This window comes from Meleagris gallopavo, chromosome 7, assembly GCF_905368555.1.
Source record: "Meleagris gallopavo chromosome 7, MGAL_WU_HG_1.1, whole genome shotgun sequence".
NCBI classification, from domain to species: Eukaryota; Metazoa; Chordata; class Aves; order Galliformes; family Phasianidae; genus Meleagris; species Meleagris gallopavo.
Genome location: NC_139410.1, coordinates 8,067,970 through 8,094,870, shown reverse-complemented (window position 1 = coordinate 8,094,870; position 26,901 = coordinate 8,067,970). Strand labels below are relative to the sequence as shown.

Genomic DNA, 26,901 nt, shown 5'->3' with positions numbered 1-26,901 from the left:
TCATCCTATTTTTCTGCATAGCCTGGTAACTCATTACACAGACAGCAGTGCTTTCTTTTTCCTCGGTCACATTGTGAGCTTTTACAGCCAGATGAAGATACTGGCAGCTGTGTCAAGGCCTCTGCGGGCGCTCATTTCCAGTAAAGGGGAATGCTTTATTTCCCGTAATTGGGATTTGGGGAGCTCTGAGGTGAGTATTTCCATTGGATTGGGAAGTCCAGGGAGGTCTGTGCTGCAGGTTCATCTGCCTGCATTCCCAGTAGGAGTCTGGGGATTTAGGGAAAAGAAGTTTCCTTGCTGTGGCTGTTATTTATTATTTCTCCCATCTAAAGTCGAGCTTCTCTAACATCAGAGAAAAGAGATCGAACAATCTGTTGCAGGTTTTGATTTCTTTTTTCAAAATCCTTGAAGGCACTCCAACACAAATTGTGCTTTACATTTCTGAAACAACATGCTTTGGATTTGGTTGTTTGTAGCTATTGATGGAAAGCTCTTCCTGAGGTATAAGCACGGATCTTTGTCGCTGTGTCTCTTCCATCCATCACCTTATCTGCTGTTCTCACTGTGGCTCTGAATGCCCCTCGTTCTGCTCATTGTGTTCTTGCCAATTCCTAGCGTTAATATAGGAAAGTCAAGGAGTGAACACCCTAAAAAAAGACCTGCCCTCTAAATGTACCTCTCACTGTTATGTAGCACTCCGTGTAGCGACTTTGGGTTGCAAATGTCTCCATTATTCATGGGCAGTGAAGCTCTAAGAGCTACCCAGGTCGTTCCAAACAAGCGTCAATAAAACCTCCAACCACACTATTCTCCATGTGCTGTAGTTTGCTGTCTTTTTATTTTATTTAACAGTTGAGATTGGAAAAAGGGGGAGGTCCTTAGAGAGGAAGGTAGATTATTACTGTACAATATTTAAAAACAGGAAAAGCTCTGCTAGAAATGAAACCTTTTTGAAATAAACAGGGCAGCTCTTTTTCCCACTTGTCAACTTGTTACCACAATCTGTTTACTGATTGCGAGCTGTTTTGGGTTGTGAATGGTGGTTTTGGAGTCTGCTGGAGCGTGCACAGAAGTGCTCTCCTGATAGGAGTGCTGGGATGCTGGTCCTGCCTGGAAGGCTGTGCTGGGAGGACTGGAAGGCATGATGTTCTTCAACCGTGTTACACAGTTCTGCTATGAGCCTTCAAGAACAGCTCAAATTCAGGAGGAATAATCTTAGACTGCATCGTGTCATTTCTGTATCAGTTAGCAGCTGCTCTGCTATGGTCCTGGGTGTCCTTAATAGACTCTGGCTCCTCAGAGGGAGCCCAGAGTACCACCGAGCCTCTGAAAAGTCTTTAAAAAGAGCCACTGGACAAAGGGGAAAACAAATGGTGTGACAGTAACCACTTTGATTTGGAATGCCATTGGGGGTGATACTGTGTGTAAGTTGTGTTTCAGACTGGGGATGCCCAACAGTATTGCTTTCAATGTGTTCTTGCTGTTATCCTAAGCTATAAGTAATAATTTTTGTGATAAAACAATACATCCTTTCTCCTATGGCAGTTATTTTCCACAGTAGTTAATCCTGATTGTGAAAAATTCATGGTGAGGGATGTTCGAAGCATGAAACTTCCAATGTGCAATATTAGGGAGAAGTGACTTACAAGGAGGTGATGGAATTGCTTTGAAATTGTATTTTTTATGTCTCCTTTTACAAGATGTCAGTGGATGCTTACACGTGCTTCGCAGCAGGGAAAAATGCTTTGTTTTTAATTTTTGCCCCACTAATAAACTTTTGTCATGGATGTCAACGAAGAAGAAAGAACATTTCTAGAGCTGACTGTAGGTCGTCATTAAAGCCAGTTTGCTGCACTAAGCCAAAAACAACACAAGCTTCAGTTTCTGGACTTCCTAAATATATTAGTCACACTGATGTTTTCTTAAGCCCTGGCCCCAGGAGCTATAGAAACGTCCTGCGGGGACCATATTGGAAAGCACTGATGTGTTCTTGTCTGTCATCTTGTCCTGCCTCATGTGGTGTGCTGCTGCTGCCCTCTCCTCTATTTGAAGAGAACACGCTTTGGCTTCCAGCTGCTGACACTCACAGACAGCTGCTGGTAGCATCCTGCTGAAAATCCCTTCCTCTCTTCCTTGGCCAGCGCAACAAGAGGCAATCTGTTGTTTGGAGAGCACAGCTGAAGGTGCAGCCTGCCAGGTTCTTGGGCAGCAGCGTAACAGGACACAAGTCCTGTCATGGCTGCATGGGTACTCAGTGATCTGCTTGTAGCAAATGGGAACTCAGTGCTACTTTAAAAACAAACTAAAAGAAACAACCATAAAATCTTGCAATCAATCAGATTACGTACTAAAAAGCAGAGAAAGGGGACCTATGCTCGTGTGAGCATAGGTGGGAAGCCGTAACTTTAAAGCTACCAGTTCTGAGGCTGTGGGAACTCTGGTGAAGTGGTTGCTCCAGTGCTCTTCTTCCACAGTACTTTACCTGCAGCCGTACTTACTGATGGGGTCCCTGGAAATGCATGAGCTGCCAGAAGGTTTTTAGGCACCACTTGTTCTAGCAGCTTGTAATACCTCGAGCCTCGAGGTTGTTCACCTCCGGTGGCTGTGTGTTTGACAGAGTGCTTAAAGCCAACATGGGACTGTGTGTGTTTATACCGAGAAACAGCACGTCAGATTAGCTTCTTAATTTCCTTTCCAGCAACGTGCTGCTGTGCTTCATCAGCTAATTTCATTAGGGTTTTGTGCTTTAGGTTGAGTTTGTTTTCAAATGATGACTAAACCAGAAACTGAGGAGGGCTGGCCACTTCAGTGTCGCAGTGCTAAACGTGCAGTAATTCACTCTTTCATGATGTTTGTCCTTCTGACAAATTTTCTTCTGTGTTTCTGCTCCCCTCTCCCTGTTTCCATCTCGGTGAGTAGATCCGTTGGTCCTGTGTGGGTGGGAAGGCTTCTTTAGGCTGGTCCCAGCTGTACTAATGGAGATGTCAGAATGCAGATGGGAGCTGTTGAGTCACAGCCTGAACCACTGATCGAGCACCTGGGGAAAGGACGGGGTCAGCCCTGGGAGCACAGGTGAAGGCAATTCAGGGATGGAGCCTGACTACACCTCTCTTAGATCTCATTTAAGGGCTGACTGCTTTTGTATGCTCTTCCCTCATCCACCAGGCCAGTCACTCAATCGCAGGAGATGAGGTTGGTCAGGCAGGACCTGCCTTTCATGAACCCATGCTGGCTGGGCCTGATCCCCTGGTTGTCTCATACGTGCCATGTGATTGCACTCAAGATGATCTGCTCTGTGACCATCCCTGGCACGCAGCTCAGGCTGATGGTCCTGTAGTTCCCTGGATCTTCCTTATGACCCTATCCTGTGTATTAACGTGGAGGAGGGGAAAAGAAGAAGGAAACAAAAATGTCTGCCATAAGGGAAAAAGGGAGTAGTCAGCAACCGGGAATAGAAAGGTCAGAATGCATGGCTGGCACTGTGGCAATTGTGTCCAACTGGGGTGTGGTTATGGGCTATCCCTGAGCTCTGCTTGGATTATGCCTTTGCTCTGTTCAGTGTATTAATATTCCCTGCCAAGCTGCAGGGAAGTGCAGCAAAATGGCTCTTGCACACACTATGTTTGGAAATTTATTACGATGCTTTATGTTACCTAGGAAAATCCAAATTGTGTCCTAGAGGGGAGTAGGGGACTAAAAATGACGTTATGGAGAGGTCTGTGTTCGGCTCTGCCTCTCGGTACGTGCTGAGTGTTTGAATGCATCAGCAAGTTTGTCCACATGCTGTTTTTATGCGAGCGTTACGGTCTGACAACTATGAATCACCCGCTCAGCTCTTGATTTGCGTCAATCAAACCACATTTAAGAGAAGCTTTGTTCGCTGTTGTGATCACAAGACCCAGGCGAGTGTGTGAGCGATGGCTTCAAGCAGATTCTTTGGAATGGAGGCTCAATGGTGGGTGCTCAGGCTCTGGGGACGGAGCTGTGGTTGCGGTGGGAGAAGGAGAGCTGCCATTCTCTCCTACTGATGTGCTGGGTTGTCTCTGAACTGTTTGTCAGTTTGGGCTTAAATTGGAGAGACTTGTGTACCCGGGTTTCTCTGTGTGTGGTGGTTGTTTCTTTGGTTTTGTTTTTTTCCCCCAAAGTTACTCTTCAGTGTTCTCTCTAATACAGATTTGTCTTTACATTCAGTTGTTTGTTTGTAAGATCAGAAGGGCTTTAATGGAGCTAAGCTTGTTAGAATCACCTTTCCGCATCTCCAAACGTGGGAGTCCTTTCTTCCAGAATTCTCTCTACTTTTGGGCAATAAATCTGTGCTTCCTGACCTAGAAACTGGGACTGCAGCAGGACTGTGAGCCAGGCGATGTCAGCGCTGGAGCAGAGCTCCCACCTTGAAACAATTTGCGAGCCCAGAAATAAATCTGTATGACAAACTCAGCCATGGGGTGGGAAACAACTTGGTGCCGCTGATGTGCAGGAACCCTTTTGCAGAGGGACTAGAAAAAAGAACAGTCACTGGATCCAGAAGTTTTCCCTGCCCTCCACTTAAGAGTGCTGCTGTGCACAGCTAGAGATCTCTCTAGCAGTTAGCAGTCTGTTCCCAGAAATACACCGAGTTTTGTTTGTTCCCTTTGCAGCCCCCTTGATGAAGGTATGCCTTCGAAGTTAGACACGCTGAGGTCTGTGCTGTCTTGTTTTGTGAAGTGTCAATTCCCTTCCTTGGCTTAACCCCCTGCTATCATTCTGCCCTTGCAGATGAGAGCAGCCATTTTCTCCCAGCCTTTAGAATCCATGTGTGAGGTCCGCTGCTCTTTGCTAGCTCTGATCATCCTATGAGTGCACTCTGCTTCCCTGTTTCCTCAACCTTCCCGACCCAATTCATCCTCAGTCCTCTTGCTCTCCCCATGCTTGCAGCTCATTGAAGTCTCTTCTCCTCCTTCCCGTCCCCCTCTGGCACCGGTCCTTGTGCTCATCAAAACATTGATCTCATGGCCTGAAAGCTTGCCAGCATAAGGCCACTGCTCTTCCAAACACTTTTCTTTCCCCTCTTACAAACGGAGAGACAATATTTTTTTCTTCATTGGACTTGTTCTCTCTGTTTTTTAGAATGAAATTAGAAGATTAATTCCCACTTTCCTTCTGACAGCCATGGAAAAGAGCTAATTTCCCAGAGTCAGAATGCTGATCCTGATCTCATTCAGTTCCCAAAGAAAGTAATAAAATAACTATAGGAATAAATTGCTGTAGCAGATGCAGCATATGGGTGTATGGCAGTCTATTTATTACTCATACTTTACCCAACTTTTTAAATAAATCAACAAATGTTGATAAAACACTAGAGAGCAGGCGCTGTTTTTTCTCTGCATTTGACTCATCTGGACTTGTAAATATTAACTTTTAGCTGGTTTTAACTGTCCTGTTTTTGGACAGCCTTGGTGCCTCCCTGTGGAGATAAACACCAGGACCTGCTTGCCTCTTCCTTTGGGCTTGGGGATGGCATTGGCTGCCTGTAGAGGGAAAGAAGATGACTGATAAGATGTAATTAGCAAATGCTGAGACCTGCCAGTAAGCAGTTTATTTTAACCAACTCCAACCTCCGCCCCAAAACAACAACAAAAAAAAAAAACACCACAAAAAACAAAAACCCCAAACAAACCAAAAACCCACAAGCATTAAAAAAAAAAAAAGGCAACAAAAAAAAAAAACCAAACACTTCTAAATGCTTTTACTTTCAACCTGCTTTCTTAGTTCATTACATCATATATTTATGGCATAGCAGTTCTTAGCATCTATACAATTACTTGAAAGCAGGGTGGAAACAGTCTTAAACTTTGCAGAGCGCTCTCCTGTTCCTAACCATTGTTGTATTTTTCTTAAGCAGTGGCCACCCCCATCCCTCCTCAGTGTTCTGATGCCAGTGGACTTGAACATGGGCCAAAGAATTGATTATGGTGGTGGCAGAGGGCTGTTTCATGCATTTACTGATGCTTGTGGATTATATGACTATGAAACTGGTTGGTTTGTTTTTTTCTCTTTGTATTCAGTGAATAGAGACAGAAGGAGTGACATCCTTTGTGCAGTGAGCAGCCCAAAACTGAACATGGTACTCGAGGTGTGGCCTTATCAGTGCCATCTACAAGGGACGATGACTTTCTCGCCCTGCTGGCTGCACTATTGGTTTTATTTGATTGGAGGTACATGGGAGGAGATGTTCTGGGTGTGTGTGGGATCTTTCTTTACTTGAGGTTTTTAAGTGAAAACTTCCTGTTTTGCTATGCTAAAGAAGCAGAACTTTAAGAAGAAATCTTCTTGGTCATTGTGTTTTATCACAGATAACCACATGCATAGAAAGCTTCTGGATAGCAGAGCTTTTGTATAGGAACTGTGGATAAATTACAGTGCGGCCAGGAACTCTTTGGAAAGGTGCCACAGTCTGGCATCACGTGTGTGGGAGGCACTTGCTTCACCTGGTGCATATATGGATTCCTTTTAGTTGGACATTGGAAATGCCCTTGCCTATCAGTCTGGCTGAGACAATCCCTCTTTGGGTCCCTTCTGAGTTCTCATGCAGGTTGTTGTGGGTGCCCAGCAACTGTGTGGTTGGTCACAGCGCTCTCATCAGTGTTCTCACTGACACTTGGCCACCTGTCCTTGCCTCTAATAAAACCCAAGCACGTTGCTTCAAAACCAGGGAGTACTTGGTAAGGTGCCTGGGATGATGCTGCCATTAGGAGGGTATTTCCAGAGCTGAAAAGATCAACGGTCATCAGCTGCAGTGACTGAATTGTTTTTAAGCACCTTTTGAACTTTGATTTATGAACAACTGCATTTCGAAATTAGCAAATGGCTGCACTTAAGGCTAATGAGTGAGTTAAAGTGGAGGTGCCACAAAAGGCTTTGAAGAAGTGAGGCTGTTCTTGGACTTGGAAAAGGGAAAACTTAGAAAAACAGTGCAGGCTTGTTTTTATAAGGCTGCATGTGACCAGCTTGATGGTCTATCTCCAAATTTCTTATACCCACAGAAGCTTTGAAATGTTGAAGAATGCAGGTCTTACCCAGCAGCTGCTTCCTGATGGAGTGGGTTATAATCCGGCCCACAAGTCCAGCAGCATGGGGGAGGGATCGGCCCCAGCAAGGGCCAAAGGCAATGGGGAGATGCAGTCAGTCAAACCGGGCTCAAGTTTTGGCACCTTTGTGCCTTGTCTCCATTTGGAGCTGTATCCGAAGCGAGCCGAGAAAGTAGGAGGGGAAATATTTCCATCCTGAACCAAAGGAAAGCTTTTGGTTGTATTTCAGTGGAAATTCAAGTTAATCTTTCTATTCGCTTGAGTTCAGTGGAAATTATTAAATCTTCCAGGATATTGTTATATTCTAGCTGCAGTTTGAAGATTTTTGGGATGTTTTCTCTCTGCTTCCCCACCTTTCTGAGTGCTTGGGTGGCTCAGCACCATTTGAACAATGAAGGGATCTTCTGTAGTGCGTGTTGTTTTATTTTAAACTCTTTGTAAACAGCACTCCTGGGCTCAGACCTGTCAATATGAAGTTAACACAAAATCCATCAGGCAGTGCCACCTGTTTTATGGTGTTTTACTGGTGAAGTTAGGTTTTATGAGATAACTATGTAGCTTTTACATGCTGGCGGCATAGAAGCTGATGCCCTTCCAACACTGAGTCCTGAGCATTTTGCTGTCCGCATGGATTCTTCACTCATAGGGTGGTGAGGCGTTTGCACTGCTGCCCAGAGCTGTGGGAACACCATCCCTGGAGGACTCAGGGTCAGGCTGGATGGAGCCCTGGGCAGCCTGGTCTGCGGGGACCTTTGACAACCTGTAGTAAAAAAGGTTTGCAGTGGGATTGCTCTCATTCTGCGTTGGAATGTTTTTTGTCACATGTAGTGAGTGCATGGTGCTGTGTGCCTGGTGGAGCCTGGCTGTACCTATGGAAGGCTGAGCAGCGGTGCTGCAGCACCAGATGAGTGCTGTGCCTCCTTAAAAGGGGAAATGCCCCCACTGCAGGTAAACAAGAGCCTGTTTGATTGATCTGTTTGTATCCAAACTGTGCGTTCAAAGTCCTTCTTTCTCTTATATATAGCATCTCCTTTTGAGGACAGATAATAGCGCCCTGTGAGTAAAAAGGCATTTACAATGGTCTTGGTGTCCTTCAGGACAGCAGGAGCTTGCTGGGTGCACTCATGGAGCAGCAGAGCTCCATCAGAAGGAGCCTTTCACCCCACAGGCTGATAACAAACCCACTATGCAGTGTTTCCCCTCATCTTCTGTATCTGTTTGTATGTCTGTACAAACTGCAGCCCTGACAAAGTCACATGTGAAGCTTTTGGCTTCGGGGATTGCTGCTATATGCAATGCATGCTTTATTTGTGTGTGTCTTTGCTTCTCTGTTTGTCTCCTAACTCAAGTAAAGTGCTTGTCTTCAAAGGGAATGGTACTGGAGCAAACCACTCGCTTTCCAGCATTGATAAGCAAGGTGATTGCCTCACAGCCTGGGAATAACATCCAAAATAATGGAGCTGTGTGATTTTTCAGTCTGCTTTAATCATTAACACAGCTTAATTGCAGGCATTCTCTTAAAGACTGACAATGAATCATACGTCAGGGTTTAACTGCAGCCCGACTTTCTAAATTCTCCTGCCTTCCAGCTCCTTGCATGAGTTCATTGCCTGCTGTGGAGGAGCTGTGACTTAAACCCCTGCACTTTGCAACCTTACTCACATTTACTACATCGCATGTAGTGCCCGACGAGCCTCATTCATTAGGAGCTGCTTGGCACGTGGGGCTCATGCACGATATTCTAGTAAATAATGGGCTCAGGACACTTGAATAGAAAGCTAGCTTCTGGAAACCTCAGCCCTCAAACTGAGCACTGCTTTGCATGGAGCTGCTTTCCTTGGGATCTCAAGACTCCCATGTAAGGGCCAGCAGCTTCGTGCCCAACCATGTACATTGCAACATGAGATGAAGCTTTGGTTAGAAAGAAAATGAACATGTGTTTTTGTGGCTGGTTTTTAACTCTTCCACTGGCACAGGTTGTCCAGAGAAGTGGAGACACCCAAGGTCAGGCTGGAGCTGTGGGTGTCCCTGTGCATTGCAGGGGAGTTGGGCCTTCAAAGGTCCCTTCCAACTCAAACGATTCAATGATTCCATGATTCAAACACCACCTCTATGGGTTTAAGTCTGCGGTGGCCTAGGCTGAGTGTGGGGATGCTACCAGAGAAATGCTGATGGTGAGCAAGCTGGTGGCCCCAAGCAGCACTGTCAGGGTGTGTTTCTAGCTGGCTCTGGCTTGTTTCCCATTTCTTGATACCTTTCTTGGAGTCCTCCTTGTCTCACGTTCCAAAGTTCTTCCCAATACTCAGCCCTGCTAAGGCACTGAGCTGTCTCCTCTGAAGTCAGCTATCAATTTCTTTTCTCTCTCTTTACCTTTTTGCAGGATTTTTGTGCCTGACACTGGTCAATAGGTTTTATTGATGGAGACGAGATGAACAGACTGCGTTTCAGTAGTTTAGGAATAATTGCTGAAAACACAGGCGAGTATTTCTGATTTTGTACAAAGGTGCTCTACATGTACCATGCCGTGTACAATGCTGGTAATGAGATGTTGGAGAACTTTTGGGGAATGAGAAGAAATGGTGTGGCTATTTGAAAGCAGCCCCATGCTTTGCAGGATGGTAAAACTCCAAGAGAAGTAGCATGTCTTGGTACGGGGATATATGGGAAGATGCTTGGGGATGCTGCTTAACCCATCCCTGTTAACATATCCTATCTCCTCCTCATCATGCCCTTTATTTGCAGTAATCAAAATGCTAAAGACTAAAGGATATTAAAAAAGCTTTAACAGTTAATTAGTAAGATTACTGGCCAAGAGGATTTCTCCCCTAATGAGAGAAGTCTGTCATGCCATAAATTCTATTTCGTGTTCTTAGTAGTGTTTTTGGATGTGGGTGCTTTAGGACCAGGGAGACCTGGTTTGGGTGATGCTTTGGGTAGCCGAGCCCAAGGGTAAGGATTCTGCATGTAAAAAGGGTGACCATACCTGGAAATGGAGCTGGGAATCTGGTTCTGCAGGCCTGTGCAGGTAAAGTCAGTAAGGCTGTGCCCACAAGTCCTGTGCCGGGGAGGAGGAGGGGTCTCTGTTTCATGCCAGCTAAGTAAATATGGCATCTGTAGAACAGAAGAAAAGCAGTATGAGAAGTGTCCTACCAGGTGCCTTGTGTGTGTGGTTTGTTTTTTTTTCTAATTTGAATTACAATTGCTGGTCTTGTTATTATTATTACTATTTTCATTCTTAATTTGGAGAGCTGTTTGCATTACCCCTGAACACTTGACTACTGAAGCATCTTCATTTTGTGTGGGCGGACGTGGAGATCTGTTTTCCATCTTTCAGAAGATTCCAGCCAGTGGGGTTGCTTTTTTCATTCACTTCTCCCTTGTTTACCGGAGTATTAGCAAACTGCAACACAAACAGTATGTGTTTTGCCCTAGGAAACAGCAGCAGTCCAGTCACCATTCCAGAAATTCCTCTCGGTTCATTTTTCTCTGTAACAGAGCTTGCAGAGCTGCTGCATGTTGTAAATGTGAATCTGAAAAGGTCAATCCCCATTGTGCTGGAGACGGGGATACGGGATGACAACAGCGCAGTGGCATGGATGAATTTTAAACTGTAGATTGAGAACAATATGTTCAGAGAAAGCTCTTCATGTACATGCCTTGGGTACTGAGGAGTGATTGGAGGTAAAGCAGCGAGGATTTTTCCAGCATTACTCAGGGATTTCTGAACTGAGGGCGAATCAAAAGGCCACATCCACAGCTGGAGAGGGGGAGGAACTGTAGGAGCTGAGACTGTTTTCTGCTTCTCTTTGCTTTGCTGATGCTATCCCATTGGCAGGATAACCGTCACTTTGAGGGGTGTTCCTGTTGGCCTACACTGTGTCAGACATGTGGCTTTGAGCATTGGTGCAGAGCTTGCAGCTGGGGCTTGGTTCTTGTTCTTTAACTAATATACAGGTGGGATCACATGTTCAGGATAACCACATGCACTGCTTTGAGAAACAAAGGAGGTGAATGCTGTGCTGGCAGCAGATGCCCCAGGCAGACAGGAGCAGCAGCTCCTGTCCTCCAGCAAGCACAGGGACAGCCCAGCCCCTCCAGCAGGGGAGCAGCAGCCACATGGGGTACTGATACCTATAGACCTTTAATAAGCTTTCCTCCATCCCCAAACAGCCCTGAATCTGTTTTGTGCCTTTCCAAAATGTGAAATCACCCCTGGGCCGTTCTGCTAACTGAGAGGCTGTGGAACAGCTCCTGGTGGCATTGCCTGCTCCACGGGATCACAGCAGAGGGAACAGCCCAGCAGCTCCAGGAGCAGAGCATTGCGTGGCCGTGCTCACCTTCTTCTGCAGTGCTGTGAGCAGTTCGTTTGGGTTTCCCCCCACCCCCATTTGCTGAAGCCTTGATTTTCAGATACTTTCTGATTACTAAGAATGATGAAACTTCTTGGCATAGTTGTTTTGACAAGCAGCCTTATTGCATTGCTTGCAACTCTCAGTCTTTGCTTTATTTAGCTGTGGCTTTGAATTTCCTGCTTGCGGTGGGGCCTGTGTTTGTTAATTCCCCATAGCTCCAATAGTGGGCCTGCCTTTCCTCTCGCAGCTCTCAGGTTCCGTGCAAGCTGCCCACTGGGCTCTACTTGGCTGGCTTGTGCAGCCCAGAGCCTGGTACTATCAGTGCTATCAGTCAGCGTTGGGTTCTACTGAAGTGTGGAGTGAGCTTTAAACTAAAACATCAGTAATGTGCCATGATCATATGGGAAATTCTGTTTTGAAACTTAATGTTCATTTCTTTTTTGGAATTAGCTTCTTATTGTTGTCTTTCATTTTTCATTTACCTTTAAGGCAGCATCCTGGAGGGAATGGCAAGAGGGCTGGAAGGGCCCCTGAGACAACCTAACAGCCTGGCACGCAGGCTGTTGGTTTGTTGTATCTGCTCTTCTGGACTTTCAGTGTGTTCTTTTGCATGATATTGGGGTTGGTTCCAGTAGGTTTTGCTCAGTTTCTCTCATAATTTCTCTGCTTCTGAAGGTGAGTCCTGGCAGTAGTGTCTTTGGTTGAGAAGGAGATCAGATAGCCAAGCACACAGCACATATTCCATTTCTGTAACATCTGTAGACCTGTACAGGCCCAGGCCCTGGCACAGGGTGCCCAGAGAAGCTGTGGGTGCACCCATCCCCAGAGGAGACATTCAGAGCCAGGTTAGATTAGGGAGCCTGATCTGGTGGGTGGCAACCAGCCTATGATAGAGGGGTTGGAACTGGATGATCTGTAGAGTCTCTTCTGACCTAAGCATTCTGTGATCTATTTTTTAAAGAAAACATGTTTTTTCTTTTGTAATACACGAGAAACGTTTCATCATGCAGCCACCTGCTTCTGCGTTCAAAGAAATCCCCGTGGATTTTGGACTTCACCTTGACGTTAACAATCTCCTGAGTTTTCTTACTGTGTCATTACCACGGTCTCTGGACAGACCTTGAGCACTATGCTCGTGCAGGTGCTGGTGGCATTTACACAGATGCAATCTGTGGGGTTGTTTGCTGCTCTTGATTTTTAGTCCTCTGTGAGATTTCATGTTGCAAGTAAAAGCTTATGGGCTCAAAAGGAACGACCAAGTAATACTTGTTAATATGCTCTTATGTTTATTTTGTCCTGTTTATCATGGAAAATCTGGCACAGAATATAGGTGTTGTGAATTTCTCTTGGCACATTTTGCTGTTAAAGTTAGCACTCCTTTCCCTTATTTTGAAGCCATTGAGCATCATCTGGCAGGTGAACCTAATGTCAGGAGCGCTGTTGGGCTGGAAATGGAGCCTGTGCTGGTTGGGTAGGGAATGGAGACTTAGTTTTCATCAAGTCGCACAGCACTGCTGCACATCCTGCAGTCTCTGTCTAGTGGTTTTTCCATGTGGGGGAACCCATTCTGCAGCTCTCAGTAGTCCCTTTGGAATAGGGAATGACACTGAGCTGTATGTTGAGCAGAGCGTGTCTACACCTCTGTAGCCTGTTGGCTCAGTCAAGTCCATAAAGGAAGGAATAATCCTGAACTTCCATGAAGCCATTCTAGAAGTCAGTACGCAATGCCATTGTGGGTGGATCCTCCAGTTGCTCATCGCTGTAGTCAGCTGGAGGTGATGTTCCTTACCTTCATGTTCCCCCGTGACTGCACACCTCCAGCTGACTACAGTGATGAGCAACTGGAGTGTTGCCGTTGATGTAGGCTGGAGGAGGAAGGATCACCTTTGCAGCCCTGCTAGCAAGAGCCTGAGTTCATTCTGAACTTAAACAGAGCTTGTGCTCTGGGTTGACACCACGGTAATACTGAGTACTTCCACATGTGGAGTCCTCAGTACAGGAGAGGTGTGGAGCTGTAGAGAGGATCCAGAAAAGAACCACAAAAATGCTCCCAGGATTGGAACACCTCTCCTACGAGGACAGACTGCCTCTTGTCACAGCAGGGTCTGTTGTGACAGGATGAGGGGAAATGATTTCAAACTAAAAGAGGAGAGATTTAGATTGGATATAAAAAAAAAGTTTTTTACAGTGCAGGCGGTGAGGCGCTGGAGCAGGTTGCACAGAGAAGTGTTGGATACCCCATCCTTGTAGATATTCAAGTCCAGACTGTATGGGACTCTGAGCAACCTGATCAAGGTAGATGTCCCTGTTCACTGCAGGGGAGTTGGACCAGATGGCCTTTAAAGGTTTCTTCCAACTGAAACTATTCTATTCTACTTGGCTTGAAAACTGGGGTTGCTCCTGAACAGACCCAGGATTTGAAATTTCTGCTTCAAAACTTGCTTTTCTCATGTTACTCTATTTAGTTCAGTGCAAATACCCACTATTTACCCAAATGCTCACCTGTGTCCCAGCGTCCTCTGTCCTGCTGATGTGAATTTACTGCAACATCCCATCTCAGTGGAGTGAGAGGAGTAGTGTTTCTTGTGAAGAATGTGGAGAGCAGAAGGGATCATAGCAGCAGAAGAGCCTGAACTTGGCAGTAAGTCAGAGCCAGAGGCATGCAGGATTAAGCCATTGGTACCATTACAGGCAAAGATCAGAGCTGCTAAAAATGCAATATAAAACATGAAGCAGTATGCTGCTATTTGCATCCTACAGAAACTCTCTGTGCTGAGATCTTGTGCCATTTCAGCTGGCTTTGGGGCCCATTATGAGGGTGGGGGAGCACATGTGCTGGTGATTAATACAGTAAAAGAAAGCATAAGATACTCTGGGAGGGGCTTTTCCATGTACTCCATTGCTGAGACAGTACTGAAATTCATGCAGACTAAAAGGTGCATTAATGGTTTTGATGGGATTTCTGCCTTTCTGGCAATAAATGAAAGGCTTGTCCTTGCTGTCAGCATTGCGGTAACAGCATCCATCTAGTGTCCTTTGCAGTCTTCCTCTCATGTGAGTACAGGCACATTGTTACATATCTAATTGGTTTTCTCTATCTCCATCCAGTTCTCTGCACAAAGCCTGGGTCTTCCTGGCTCTAACATGGTCATTTCCACAAAAACAGCCTCGTTTGAGTATTTTAAAGTGAGAGTTTGCTGTTGAGTGGCTCTGACTGCTGCACCCTTACCTCCTGTTAAAAATAAGCTCTCTTCCTCGGCACTTTCCTTGTGTTGGTTTGTTTATTTTTAGAGCAGATTTGGAATACAGCATGAAAAATGGCCAGCGGCTCCTTCACTGCAGTGCTTGTGTGTCAGCAGTCTCTGGGCTGCATTCAGGATATCTCAATCACTAACATCCAAAATCCTAATCCTGGAGCGGTACACAGTGGCAGGTGGAAGTGTGTCATTTAGTTATGTTCTTAGCAATTAAAAACCCAGTGATTAGTGGTTGCTCCTTCTACCTGGGCTGTTACTTTACATGCTCATGGTGTCACAAGTCTTCGTGCTGGAGCATGTCTGGTAGGTGCTGCTTTGGTCTTCCAAAGGAGTGAGCAGAAGGAATTATCTAAACTTTATACGCTAGTTTCTTAAATTTTAATGACACCTCTTGGAATTATGAGTGGAGCAAGCAAACAAAACTTGTCTCTTGTCTTGTCTTTTAAGAGGGGGGATTGCATTTTAAAATGCTAACATTTTTCCTGCATACATCTTCAATCTGCCTAACGTTCAGGCTGCTGATAAGCATGCTTGGCTCGGCTCTGCTCTTTAAAACGTTTGACCAAAAGGATTGCTTACTGGTGAGGGCTGCTGCTGAGTTCTGCCAGCTGGATGTGTTGTGAAAACAGCAGAAGCTGGGTCAAACAAATGGTGCTGCTCTCTGTAATGCAGCCCGGGGGCTGTGCAACCTCTTGGGGTCCCTCAAGCTCCTGAAATAGCTGCTCCCCAGGCAGGAGATGCGTCCAGTCCAGCTACCCTTGGCTTACTGCTTGTGCCTCTGTGCCTTTGGCTAGAAGCTTTCTCAGACCCCTGAGGGATGCTTTTACTTGGGCAGGGGGATGTCTTCACAGGTGTTTTTGCTCCTGTTTTTTCACCAAGAAAGGCTTGGTGGAACACGGAGAGCTTGCAGCCTTGATTGCTGGGCACGCTGACAGCTGCCTTGGACCCTGCAGCTCCATCAAACCCAAGTCCTCTGTTTGCTGACAGATCTGTTTCCATGTCTTTGTACTTATTTTCTTCGGTGAAGAATTCTCCTTATTTTCCTCTGCTCTTTCCAGTTCTGCCATGCACCCAAGGAGCTGCAGCTTGTGAGGCTGGGGAGCATCTGGTTAGCAGCTAGCGAGATCCCATTGCCAGTGTCCAGGGACCATCAGTTTCCTTTGCCTCCCTTCTCCCTGCCCTCTGCTCCATCCAGGAATTTTCCCCAGGTTTGTCTGCTTGTTGAAAGCACTGGTGTCATGGGTTGCTGAGGAATTATTATTGCTTCCCTTTACTGCTGGAAATGCTCAGAGCCGTTGGACACAGATTGCCATGGAAATAGTTTCATGGACAAGTCCTGTGTGGTGTGGGCTGGAAGAAGGAAAAAAGCCCGTGCTGCTTTGTGCAAGTAAAATACCATCCATTCCCTCTTTAAAGAGACAAACTTTTTTCCCCACTAGCAGGTCATTAGCTTGAAGACAGTGAATGCAATACAGCTCGGTAGTTTCCTTCTTCAGGTGAGCAAATTTGTGCTGGCCAAGGCAGGAATAAAAGGGTTAAGAGGGTGAGCTGAGCTTTGCAGTACATCTCATTCTTCCTGGTTTTGTAGCTTGTTTTGGGAGGCTTCTGGATACAAAGCTGCAGTTGCAAACAATTCTGTCGTGGTTTATGAGTTTTGCCAGCACTCAGTGTTTAATGCAGGTGTCAGAGCAGTCAGTTTGGTGCAGGCTTTCTTTCAGGGCCGGGATTGGAATTGGAGACACATTGGAACCTGTGGAAGACCCAAGCTGTCCTTCAGCTGGATTTCTTCCTGATGGCTTATTCACCTGGAGAGAAGGGAAATTGAAGCCGGCTGTCCAGCTTTTTCTCCTGCCTTTATAATGTGCTTCTTCCTAGGTTTCCTTCTGCTGAGAATTGGTAATAATTTCAAGGGCGTTTTTTTTTTCCTCTCTCTTCACTTTTGTGTCGCCAGTCATTTTTTAAAACCTGCTTAAATATTAGTTGTTATAGAGAAGGCATTATATCTGTGAATTCGTAGCTATCAAACGTGAATTGTTATGCTCTGAATAGTCGGTGATTGTGAGATGGCTGGGAGCCAGCAGCACCTCTCCTGCTGCACGGGTTGTGCTTTTCTGCTGTGCTGGAGCTCGTGGCATCTGTCTCAGCACATTAAGCACCTTGCTTGGCAGTGGGGATCTCCTCTAGGAATATTGGCTTCATCTTCCTGAATCTAGCTAGGATGGAAAGTTTTGCTCCCTTTTGGTAAGGAATCTGCATTAAAACTTAAGAAGTCACCATACAGTTAACAGGGAGAGCTTTGCAGAACGGCCCGTGAAAGAAACGCTTGGCTGAACTTCTGTTCCATATTTAAGCTCAGTACTTGGACTATGCTAATTTCTTGAGGACAGTCACCTCTTCAGATGGCAGCCCCCTGCAGATGGCGGCAGATTGCACCCTCCTCCCCTCCTGCCAGCAGTGTGTGCTCACTGGCAGGATAAAAGCAGGAGGGATGGAGCTATCCGTAAGGCCTGATGAATCTCTTGCCTGCATAATCAAAGTGCTTCATGCCAGGGAAAATATCTAGGCATATATTTATAGTAATAAACAGTGTAGTCTCAGCTCCTTCATTGCAAGCAGGGGTACTGCTGTTCCACCCAGTCTGTGAAAGTAAAATCTACTTTTCGATACTTTGAAATGGTAGTCTTTTTCATTTTTCTTTTTCATTCTTCTGGGATTTAAAAATATCTGAATTGCAAATTTTAGAAATCTGAACATTAATTGGCACTAAGTTGTTACGTATGGATTGTCTGAAGCTGGTAGGTACCAGCGTGGTGTATTCAGGAACAGGTATCTTGGGGCAGTTTTCCTGATGTCTGCAGCTGACAGTAACTGACCTCCCATCGGGTAGGGCTGGGATAGCGGTGAGATGCTGTGCCAAGGTACCAGGTTGGCTCTGCACACAGCACCGTGTCTGAGCCATCAGTGTCAGGCCCTTGCAGGATCTGACAGCCTCCACTTTGAGGACGTGGACACAGCTACATCCCAGTTTCATTCCTCATGGAAGTCCCGAGCTCTTGTCCTTCTGGAGCTTTAGGACAGCACAGGCAGGTGGGAGCATTGGATGGATGGCTGCAGAAGAGAGCCTATGGGAAATGGTTGGGTAAGGTAAGCCAAAAATAGAGCTAAATCTGATGCCGCGCTTTCCTGGTATCGCGTGCTGGGCTACAGCTGTGTGTATGAAATATAATAGCAACCTCTTCTGCCTGTAACCAGAGCAGAACCGGCGGGTGTTTGGGCTGACCACGTGCAGAAGGTGCTGAGTGTCGCAGGGAAGCTGAGCCGCTCACACACTGGGAATCAGAAGGGTGTTTGTGAAGAAACAAATGCTGTAAGTGGTGCTTAGTGCGACTTAGGGTAGGCTGCGTTGGCTGGGTAAATGCTTGGTGTCAAACGGGAGCAGGTAAGCTTTCCATGCTTGGTCTTCCATCTTGCCTGACTACCTATAAGACCGAGTGATTGCTCAGCCTGCCAGTGTGCATGCAAGGGGTAGTCGGGGTGTAGGATGCTGCTTTGCTTCTCGTGCAGGTGCATGCTCCAGCTTGTCCAGAATGGGTTGATTCCTGTTCATCAGTTGTTTTGAAAATTGATACAGAAGAATGGAATGAAAAACAAGATGAAATATGAATATCTCACAGCAAGGGACTGAAGTACACAGTGGCATTAAGAGGTAGATCACAAAACTTCTATCATCTGGCGCTTGACAATTAGTGCATGGACACATCTGCAGTGGTCTGTAGACACCTCGAGGACCTCAGCATTGCTTCACATCTTCGCTGTTTGGCTTATAGCAAAGCTTCATGGCAATCAATTCAAGGTTGCTTTTCATGTTAGCTATTTGAGTGCTGTTTCTACTTTAAGATTAACTGTAGGGAAATCTGCTGGGTGTCTCCTTGCTGAGTTCTGCATAGGAAAGCAGTGGAAACAGGGCTCCATACAAGACTTGCTGATGGTTTTTCTGTGCTGTGCCACATGCTGGCAGTGGAAGGTGGCTAACCTTGAGCGTTAGCGCTAATAAAAACAAGAATAAAACAAATCCAACCCTACATAAACAGGACTGGATTGGCTTTCATCTCTGTGGGTAGCTTCTTCATTATGCTTGCAGGCCATGCATATTTAGAACCCAACTCTAAAATACTTTTATTGTCTTCTCTGGTCTAATCCCTTGTTGTTCCTGTAGGTATCTGCAGAATTTTATTTTTACCATCCACCCTTAAACTATGAGTAAACAGTGCTTAAACACTACGTTTATTTTTGTTCAATTCTATATGCTGTTGTGATGCAGTGGGTTTTTATAGTAGTTGCAGTCAATTCCAATTGAAACCATAATTGGTATTTCTACTTGATAGCTGCTGTAAATCTCAAAGAAAGGAAGAGGAGGATGCTCTCATTTTGTTAGGCTGCTTCTCTTTCGGATGCACAGTGCATCTTCCAGCTCTCTGGGCTAATTAAAATGCCATTACAGTACATGTGGTGCTACAATACAGTCTAGGGAGACGTCCAAAAATAGATTCTTGAGTGCAGACAAATTAGAGAGGAAATATGCGCTGAGCATTTTCTCATAGGTTTAAAGAGAAATAATCCATTTGCTGCCTTAATTGCTTTCTTGTAAATGTTGAAGATTTTTTTTCTCTGTAAATTCCGAATGAGTAGACAAATAAATAATACATCCATGATAATTACTGTTCTCATTACTAATATTTTAACTTGTTGTTATACACCACAGCTGTTAATATGCAAGTCAGGATGTTTTAGCGGGCTGTGCCTAATGGTCGAGGGCAGACTTTTATTCCGAAGCCATTCTGTTTTTGTCACCTGGTATCCCAAGGCTATGAGGTTAGCACATACCTGTTTTTAGCTCTACAGTAATGCCTCTGAGCAGAACCCCACCCCAAGAGGCAATGCAGATGAATACTGCTTGCATGTTGTGTGCAGCGTTGTGGTTGGGAGAGCAAGTGCTGTGCAAAGGGTCAGCTCTGCAGAGCGTGACAGTTGGTGCTGAGGAGGCTGTATGCAGGCTGTGAAAGTGGAATTTTGATTTAATTTTTATTTTTAAGCTTGCTTTAGGGCTGAATTAAAATCCAGTCTCCCAGGCAAGGGTCTGCATTAGTGGCTGGACCTCATTAGGTGAACTGGCAGGCACTGAGTTCGAGTTGTGTCCCTCCCAAATGCAGCTCTGTGCTCAGCCTGCTCCGTGCTGGAATTGAACACATGCAAAGAGAAGAAGCATGGCCAGGAGCACAGCCTGGGGCTGGCTGTAAGCCCTCTGCAGTTGCAGGGCGGCATGCAGATGTAGGGGGATCTGCCGCCACCCTGCTTCTCTTCTTACAGGCTCTAGTTGTGGTGCTGGTCAGGCATGCTGAGCTCTTATCAAAGAATCATAGAACGGTTGGGTTGGAAGAGGCCTTAGAGATCACCCGGTCTCAACCCCTGCAGTAGGCTGGTTGTCCCCACAGATCAGGCTGCCCAGGGCCCCATCCAGCCTGGCCTGGAGCACTTCCAGGGATGGGGCACCGACAGCTCTAGGCAGCAGTGCCAGCACCTCACTGCCTTCACTGTGAAGAATTTCTTCCTAACATCTAACATAAACCTGCAGTTTTTGGCTTAAAATGGTCCCCCTTGTCCTATTGCTATCACATACAAAGTCGGTCTCCATCGTCAGTAAGGATGGATATGAGGCTGGTCATCTGCCTTCAAGCATTTCTGTGTGTTGCTGCATTTAAGCGTGTGTTGGTTGTACCTTAAAGCAAGGATCCTTGTGGGCTTGGGGAGAAGGGGAATGGGTCTCTTCTTCTCCTTTGTAAGACAAGTTCGCAACTGCTTTGCTAGAAAGCAGTAAAGAGAGCAAGGTAGTTATTTGCTCGATGACAAATATAAATTCAGGAGTCATTGATCCAGAAACATCCCTTCTCTCTGTAGAGACTGTAGCGGAAGCTGAATTTCAGATGTGGATGCGTGCTCTTGAAAGGATGTGGTTGGGATATTCTCTTAGATGCCAACTTTTCTCAAGTGTTTTCTCAGAGGTTTCTCCTTGATTGCCTGCAATTCATCTTCTAAAACCAAGGGCAGTGCTTTTGCCGAGCAGGCTGTCACGTCTCTGAGTAATTACCTCCCGTGTCTTGCATATGTGCCTGCTAATGCATCCTGGAATGAACTTGTGTCTTCTGCATCGCTGCCAAACAGTGGATTCTCAGTTTGCAAAGTGCTTCTTTTTTGTTGTATTGTTTCTTGGCTGGGCATTGCTCATCCTGTAATTGTGCGTTTAACCATTATTGTTATTTAGGTGGGAGGGATCTTCCCATTTCTGATTGAACCTTGCACCCATTCGCCAACTTGTCATTGAATTCTTCTTGCCGTGCTCCCAAGTGTGACTCTGTGGTGTGATGTCAGGTCTGAGATCTAAATGCAGCTTTAATGCATTATCATTAAATAGTGAACTACCACACCATGCTGGGTATAATCCATCTAAAAGCAGACGATGACTGAAAGAGGTTTTTAAGTAGATTTGTGCTTGCTTTAGGGTGATTCATGCAGACCTGACTTTCTTAATAACGTGCCCATTGAAACCTTTCAAAGTTTTTTATAAATCCTGGGTAAAATCCCCCAAAATAATAAGTAACATCTTTTAAAAACCACCACTTTACTGGGCTGACACACTGACAACACTAAGTAATTGCCTTCAGCTTCACCTCCATCCATTGGCGGCACTAATCTCTGTGCTGCCACGTCCTTTCTTTCTTGAAGACAGAAATAACTCCTATTTACTGTAATTGTTTCCCACCTTCCCTCAGAGTCTGCCTTTGTGTCTCTTTAGGACTTTCCCTGTTCTCTGGGAGGTCTTTAAAAACAACTGGTGGTTGTTCATCACTTTGCTTGGGGAGTACAAGTAGAGCAGGCTGATTTGCATCAGGCCTAAAGATCTGAACACATGAAAAGCTATTTAAATAACCTTTTCCAGTTCTGCCCCACATTTTTTACTCATCAGAGTTAATTATAGGAAGGCTGCATACAGTTTTCTGGTGGAAATGAACTGAGTGCTTCAGCCTTCTGTTTCGTTCATCATCTGCCCTTTTTTTAGTGGGGAGAAGGAATAAAGCTGCACTTCCCTATCCTTGTCCAATTTGGTTTCACCTTGGATGTTGTGCTAGTTCATTTGGCTTCTTCATCTTTTCTGGAGGCTTTTATCCATGCAGGTTTCTCCCTGTTATTCTGTGTGTACTGTAGCCATCTTGTCTTCATTTTGCTCTTTTCAATGAGGTTAAATCCTGCAAGCCCAGCCACTTCAGAAAGTGACCTGGATATATTTTAAAGAACTCCTTGGAACGCTTCAGGACAGACTGTGATAAAAATGAAATGTTCAAATCCCTGTCAATGAATAATAGCTTCATCTCATTAATTAGTGTGTAGAATTACCCCTTTGAAAATGAAGCTGTGCTAAATCTCATCTAACCTGAGCCATCAGTGAGGCGTGTGCCTCCTTGCAGACCTGCTGGAGGCTGCAGCACGTCTCCTTGTTGCCTGGTTTTGGACTGGACCATCTGCAGCATCACTTCTGGCATCTCCTGCATGCAGCCAGCCTGAGGTCTGTGTGCAGGGCGCAGGGCTCCCACATGGCTGGGACAGCTCGCTCTGCCTGAGGGTGCTGCCTGTTAGGTGGAGTCATCTACAGCCCATTCAAGATTGCGTTTTTTTGGCATCTCTTTTTAGTATCTCAGGAAACACTCATCTAGTAGAGAGACTGAAAGTATTTCGTAGGTAATCTGCTTTGTGGTGCTGTGTGTAGCTGCTAGATTGTGGCTGGTAGAAGTGCCGAGCAGTGATTGCACAGCTTGCCCTCTGTGCATGTTCTTTGCTGCCCTTCTGCAGCAGTGAGACAAGCTGCTTCCCATCCCTGCCCAGGTTTTCAGCATTGCAGAAGCACCCTGTGATCCCCTCCAGGCAATAGCAAGGACAAAACTGGAGATCTGTGTGTGTGGCACAGATATTTTTAGCATCTTTTGTCTGTTTTTTTTTTAGTTCTGTAATTGCCAAAGTTGTCTCTAGAAATGCATGGTGAAGCTTCTAGAGGGTTGGAAGTGAATTCTTTGGAAAGGAGGGAGTGGGGGAAAAGCTTTTATTTTTGTGACAGAAACCGATGATATTCATTTTGGCATTTGCAGACCCAGGCCAATCTTTATCTTATTGCTACCTCATAAGTACTGGCATAAAACATTGTGCATTTCTTATTACACAGAAGTCAATTATGTAGCAGCTGATTTAGGAGAGAGGCTTCAGTAATGGTGGTAAGAAGAAAACAGCACAACAGTAACAGCAGATCGGATGTTTCATTAAATGGCAGCGCTGTTTTGACTTTCTGAACAAACTGTTTGCCCATTCTCTTGAAATGGATCCTTTGCTTCTTGTAGGATCCCTAGGTGGCTGTAGGAAGCTGAGCTGTAGTGCATTATTTCTTGTGTCAGGATGGTAAGGTGCATGCTCTGGCTGTGAACTAGCTCACCCCTCAATAAGTGTGCAAGTTCAATCTCTGCTTGGACCTCTTTTATCGTTATTGGTAGACTAGGAGAAAAGGTGCTTGGAGCAGATATTTCCTTCTTACAAGTGGAGCCTTTCTTTGTCAGTCGGTGTAGAGAGTACAGAACTTCTGTCTTGCATGGTTCCACTATTTAGACTGCCGTGCTTTAAAAAACATTCGTGTTTTTCTGTGATTATCATTCATTTTGCAGCAGAGATCGAAGAGACTGTTGGTTTGGGTTTTTCATTTAATTGAAAATGTAGATACTTCGATTCTTAGAATTAAAAGCAGACACAGCTCTTAAATCCCCACTCACCAACACAAGTGTTGGTGATCTTTGATGTTCTGGTGACACTCAACACACACAGCAGTGTGGGAGCGAGTCCACAGACCAAAATAAAGCCTTGTGTCACTTGATTCTTCTCCGTGCACGTTCCACTGCTTGTGGACGCAAGGCTGTCTGCCCCAGCTGTGCTGTTGATCTCATGGTAACAATCCAAAAGCAAATAATGTGTGATGGGAACAACCTGTTTTATCTGCAGGACAGTAATTACTTGCTTGGGAAGGAAAGCTCAGCGTGGCTGTAGTTTGGTTCATTTACTTATTGCCTGGGGCAGCACTGATGCTTGGGTGTTGGCAGTGGAGGCAAAGCCATGCAAGTGATGGAGAAAACCCAACCACTCTTTCTGTTCAGGAGCCCAAAATGGTGCAAACAGGGAGAAGAAAACAAAGTGTGATTTGTGTTGTTTTCTTTTTTAACATTCCACCAACAGCATAACGTTTTATAGTAGTGAACTTGGCTTTGACTGAGAGATGGGGTGGCTTCTTTGATGTCTCCAGACGGGGTTTGCCTTGATGGTATCTGTGCTGCAGCACGGTAACACATTAGAGGAGATCAAGTGAGACACAACTGCCAAAGGTGTGGGTATTTACAGTGGAACAAACCAATCTGAGATGGAGTATTCATAACCGAAGTACTGGAAACGTACTGTAGTGAAGCATCACCTACTTGAATTTAGCATTTTTATGCTTCAGCTCCTGTTGGGGGGGCAGAGGGGAGGAGAGTGGATGACTAGAAAATCTGGTCTGGCAGTCTACAGCAGCAGGGATCATGTTTTTCTGTTTTAGCTCTACTTGAATGCAAGATATAATCTTTGAAATATTTTAAATAGAGAACTGCTTCAGCACGATGGATTTCTGCATATCATTTACAAAGTATGTTTTTAATGCCTTTCTGAAATCCAAACTTATGCAAAATGGGACTTGTTATGTATGTCTGCGCATTTTAATCTCCTGCAGTGATTTGCCAGTTTTCCTTAGCATCTCCCTGGCATATTATAACCATTCCTTAGCTTCGCTTCACCAGGGATGTGTTTCTGTCTTAACTCTGCTCGGTTCTCCTGAAGAAGGAAGGAATAGCTGTTTAGCTATTGTATGGTAAGGTTTATCAGCTGTCATGTCTGTTTTTGTGAGTTGGGAGCAGTACCAGTTGGATTTAAAGACCAGGAAAACCTGAGTGTGGTTTGGGAGTCTTTTATTTTCTGCTGTAGTGTAAGCAGTTGTTAGGCAGCTGCTGTCCTGTTAACGTTCTTGTTTCTATTGATTTGTGTTACTTGTGTGTTTCTGATTCTCACTGCTGATTGGTTAGTGATTTATTATTATTTTTTTTCTGCTTGGAATATCTAAAATAGCTCAGCTAACCAAAGAGTTGTTGTGATGTTTTTTCTCTTTCCAGATGGGCTTTCTGGCAGAGAACAGCCAGTAGAGCTGTTGAATCCACCTAGAGTGAACCACATGCCCAGCTCTGGTAAGAAGAAACTTTTATTAAATGTTGCTCCTATTCTGGGAATGCAGTAAAATGTTATGCAGATCTGTCTTACAAGTGGATGAGCAGAATGCAAATGCAGTACGCTGGAACAAAGTGTGTCAGAACTTGCATACATCTACTTTCCCAGGCTGGGCAAGTGGGGTTTGGGAGTGGAGGGAGAACAGAGCACAGCAGTCTTGGGAGCTTAAATAACTCAGCCCCAGCCCTTGGCAGGGAGCTGAGGAGAGGCTGGCCTGACAGAGCTTCTCAGTTGTCCTTAGAAAGAAGGGAGCAGCAGAGCAGTGCAGTACCCTATGAGAGTTTTCACAGATTAAAAGGAGAACTGCAAACCAAAGTAGGTTTTCTGAGTTTCTATTAAGGAAAAATCTCCTTGTGTTGAAATGAGTAAAAAGTCGGAGCCAAACTCAGGCTGATCAAAGCATATCATGCTGATCTCCTGGCTATTTGCTTTTCTTCCCTGTCCTAATGATCCTGCTGCACTGTCTCCTGTGTCTTGTCCTTCTGGTATGAAGCAAGCAAAGCAGCCAATGCTGGTCTTGGAGATTGGCTGCTTCTTGAAGGGCAGAGGAGAGAAATCTTACGGCTTGCAGTTAGAGCACTTCGAAAAACAAAAGCAACTGTTTGCATCCAAAATACATGAAATGCTATGAAAAGCAATCTCTTGCTTTCTTTTGCACTCCTGCCTTCTCTTTTCCAAAAGTGTTTTGGTTCCAAGTGCATACTGATAGAAATATTTGTACTAGGGATGATTTGGTATATGAAGCATCATCTACTTTCCAGGTAGGAGCTCAAATTTTCCCAAACCCCAGCTTTCCCTTCTTGATTGCCTTCCAAAATCCCTTTAGGTCCTTTTATATTAAGGAAGAGATCTTGCAGAAGATGTAAGAGCTTCTGGTAATGCAAGTTGGGAAAATGTAAATGAAGTATATTCAAAACAACTTCGGTAGATCAGGAGGAGGGAAATGGGCTGCAATCTAACCTAGATTTTTGTGGACTTAAATGCATTTGTGGGAAAGGAAACCTTTAAGGAGGTTGAGCAGTTGTGCTGGGGGAAGAGAGGAGACCATTCTTACCAGTTATGAAGGTTTGCCTTTGCATTCTGAGAAATCTCTTTTCACTGCATGTGCTCCAAAGCTTGTCTGTCAAGTAAGGCAGGTTAAATTTTCCTAACCCTGAGAGAGATTCTCATTTTAAGTCTTCCTTGATAACACAGGTCAACTTAAAGATTTTCCTACCCATTTTGTATCTGTGTGCTAGATGGAATTTTCTGAGACTGTTAAGTGCATAAGAGGAATCACATTCCTCAGTTCTGTCAGTATATAGATCAATGGGTAGAATTATAAATGTGTGATGACTTTTAGCCTTCTACTCTATTTTGGAATTGATTTCATTGTTGCTTGTAATGTTTCACATTTTCTTTAGAGGTATTTCAGGACAAAGGGTGCTGCTGGTTAAACAGCTTGGGTAACCTGATGCTAGAGTTCGTTGTGCTCTGTGTTCCCCAGATGCTAGGAGGTTGTTTAAAGGTCTATGAACTCTTCAGGATTCATAGAATTCTTACCTTTTGTACTGCGTTTTGAGTATTTTCAATAGTTCGGCTCTCTGCCTACTGAAAAATAAGCAGCTAGACATCAATGGAGAGCTGTGCTCATGTGAAGTGGGCATAATGTGAGACAGGCAGCAATGACTCTGTTAGATGACTTCCAGCAGCATTTGAGCCACAGAAACTTCTGTCTCATGCTTGAAAGCTTAGATCATGCTGGCTGTGTGGTGAGTGAAGGGCAGGAGAGACTTCTGAGGGGAGGGAAACGAAAAAGTGACCTTACACGAGAAGCAGCATTAGCTCTGA

The 26,901-nt window shown here is 45.1% G+C and overlaps 1 protein-coding gene across 13 annotated transcripts in view; it reads left to right on the top strand.

Annotated features, from left to right (window-relative positions):
• The window catches only part of HDAC4 (histone deacetylase 4), a 215,392-nt gene that overhangs the window by 50,851 nt on the left and 137,640 nt on the right, over window positions 1-26,901 (top strand). For 11 of the 13 annotated variants that reach the window (XM_085228645.1, XM_085228642.1, XM_085228643.1 and 8 more), the window contains one exon: window positions 24,960-25,031. The exons of 1 other annotated variant lie outside the window; for it this stretch is intronic. In XM_085228645.1, coding sequence (XP_085084771.1) covers window positions 24,960-25,031 — 72 coding nt within the window. Of the gene's footprint in view, window positions 1-9,480; window positions 9,545-24,959; window positions 25,032-26,901 lie in introns of those variants that run through there. One more of the 13 variants, XM_085228649.1, reaches the window with a different exon arrangement.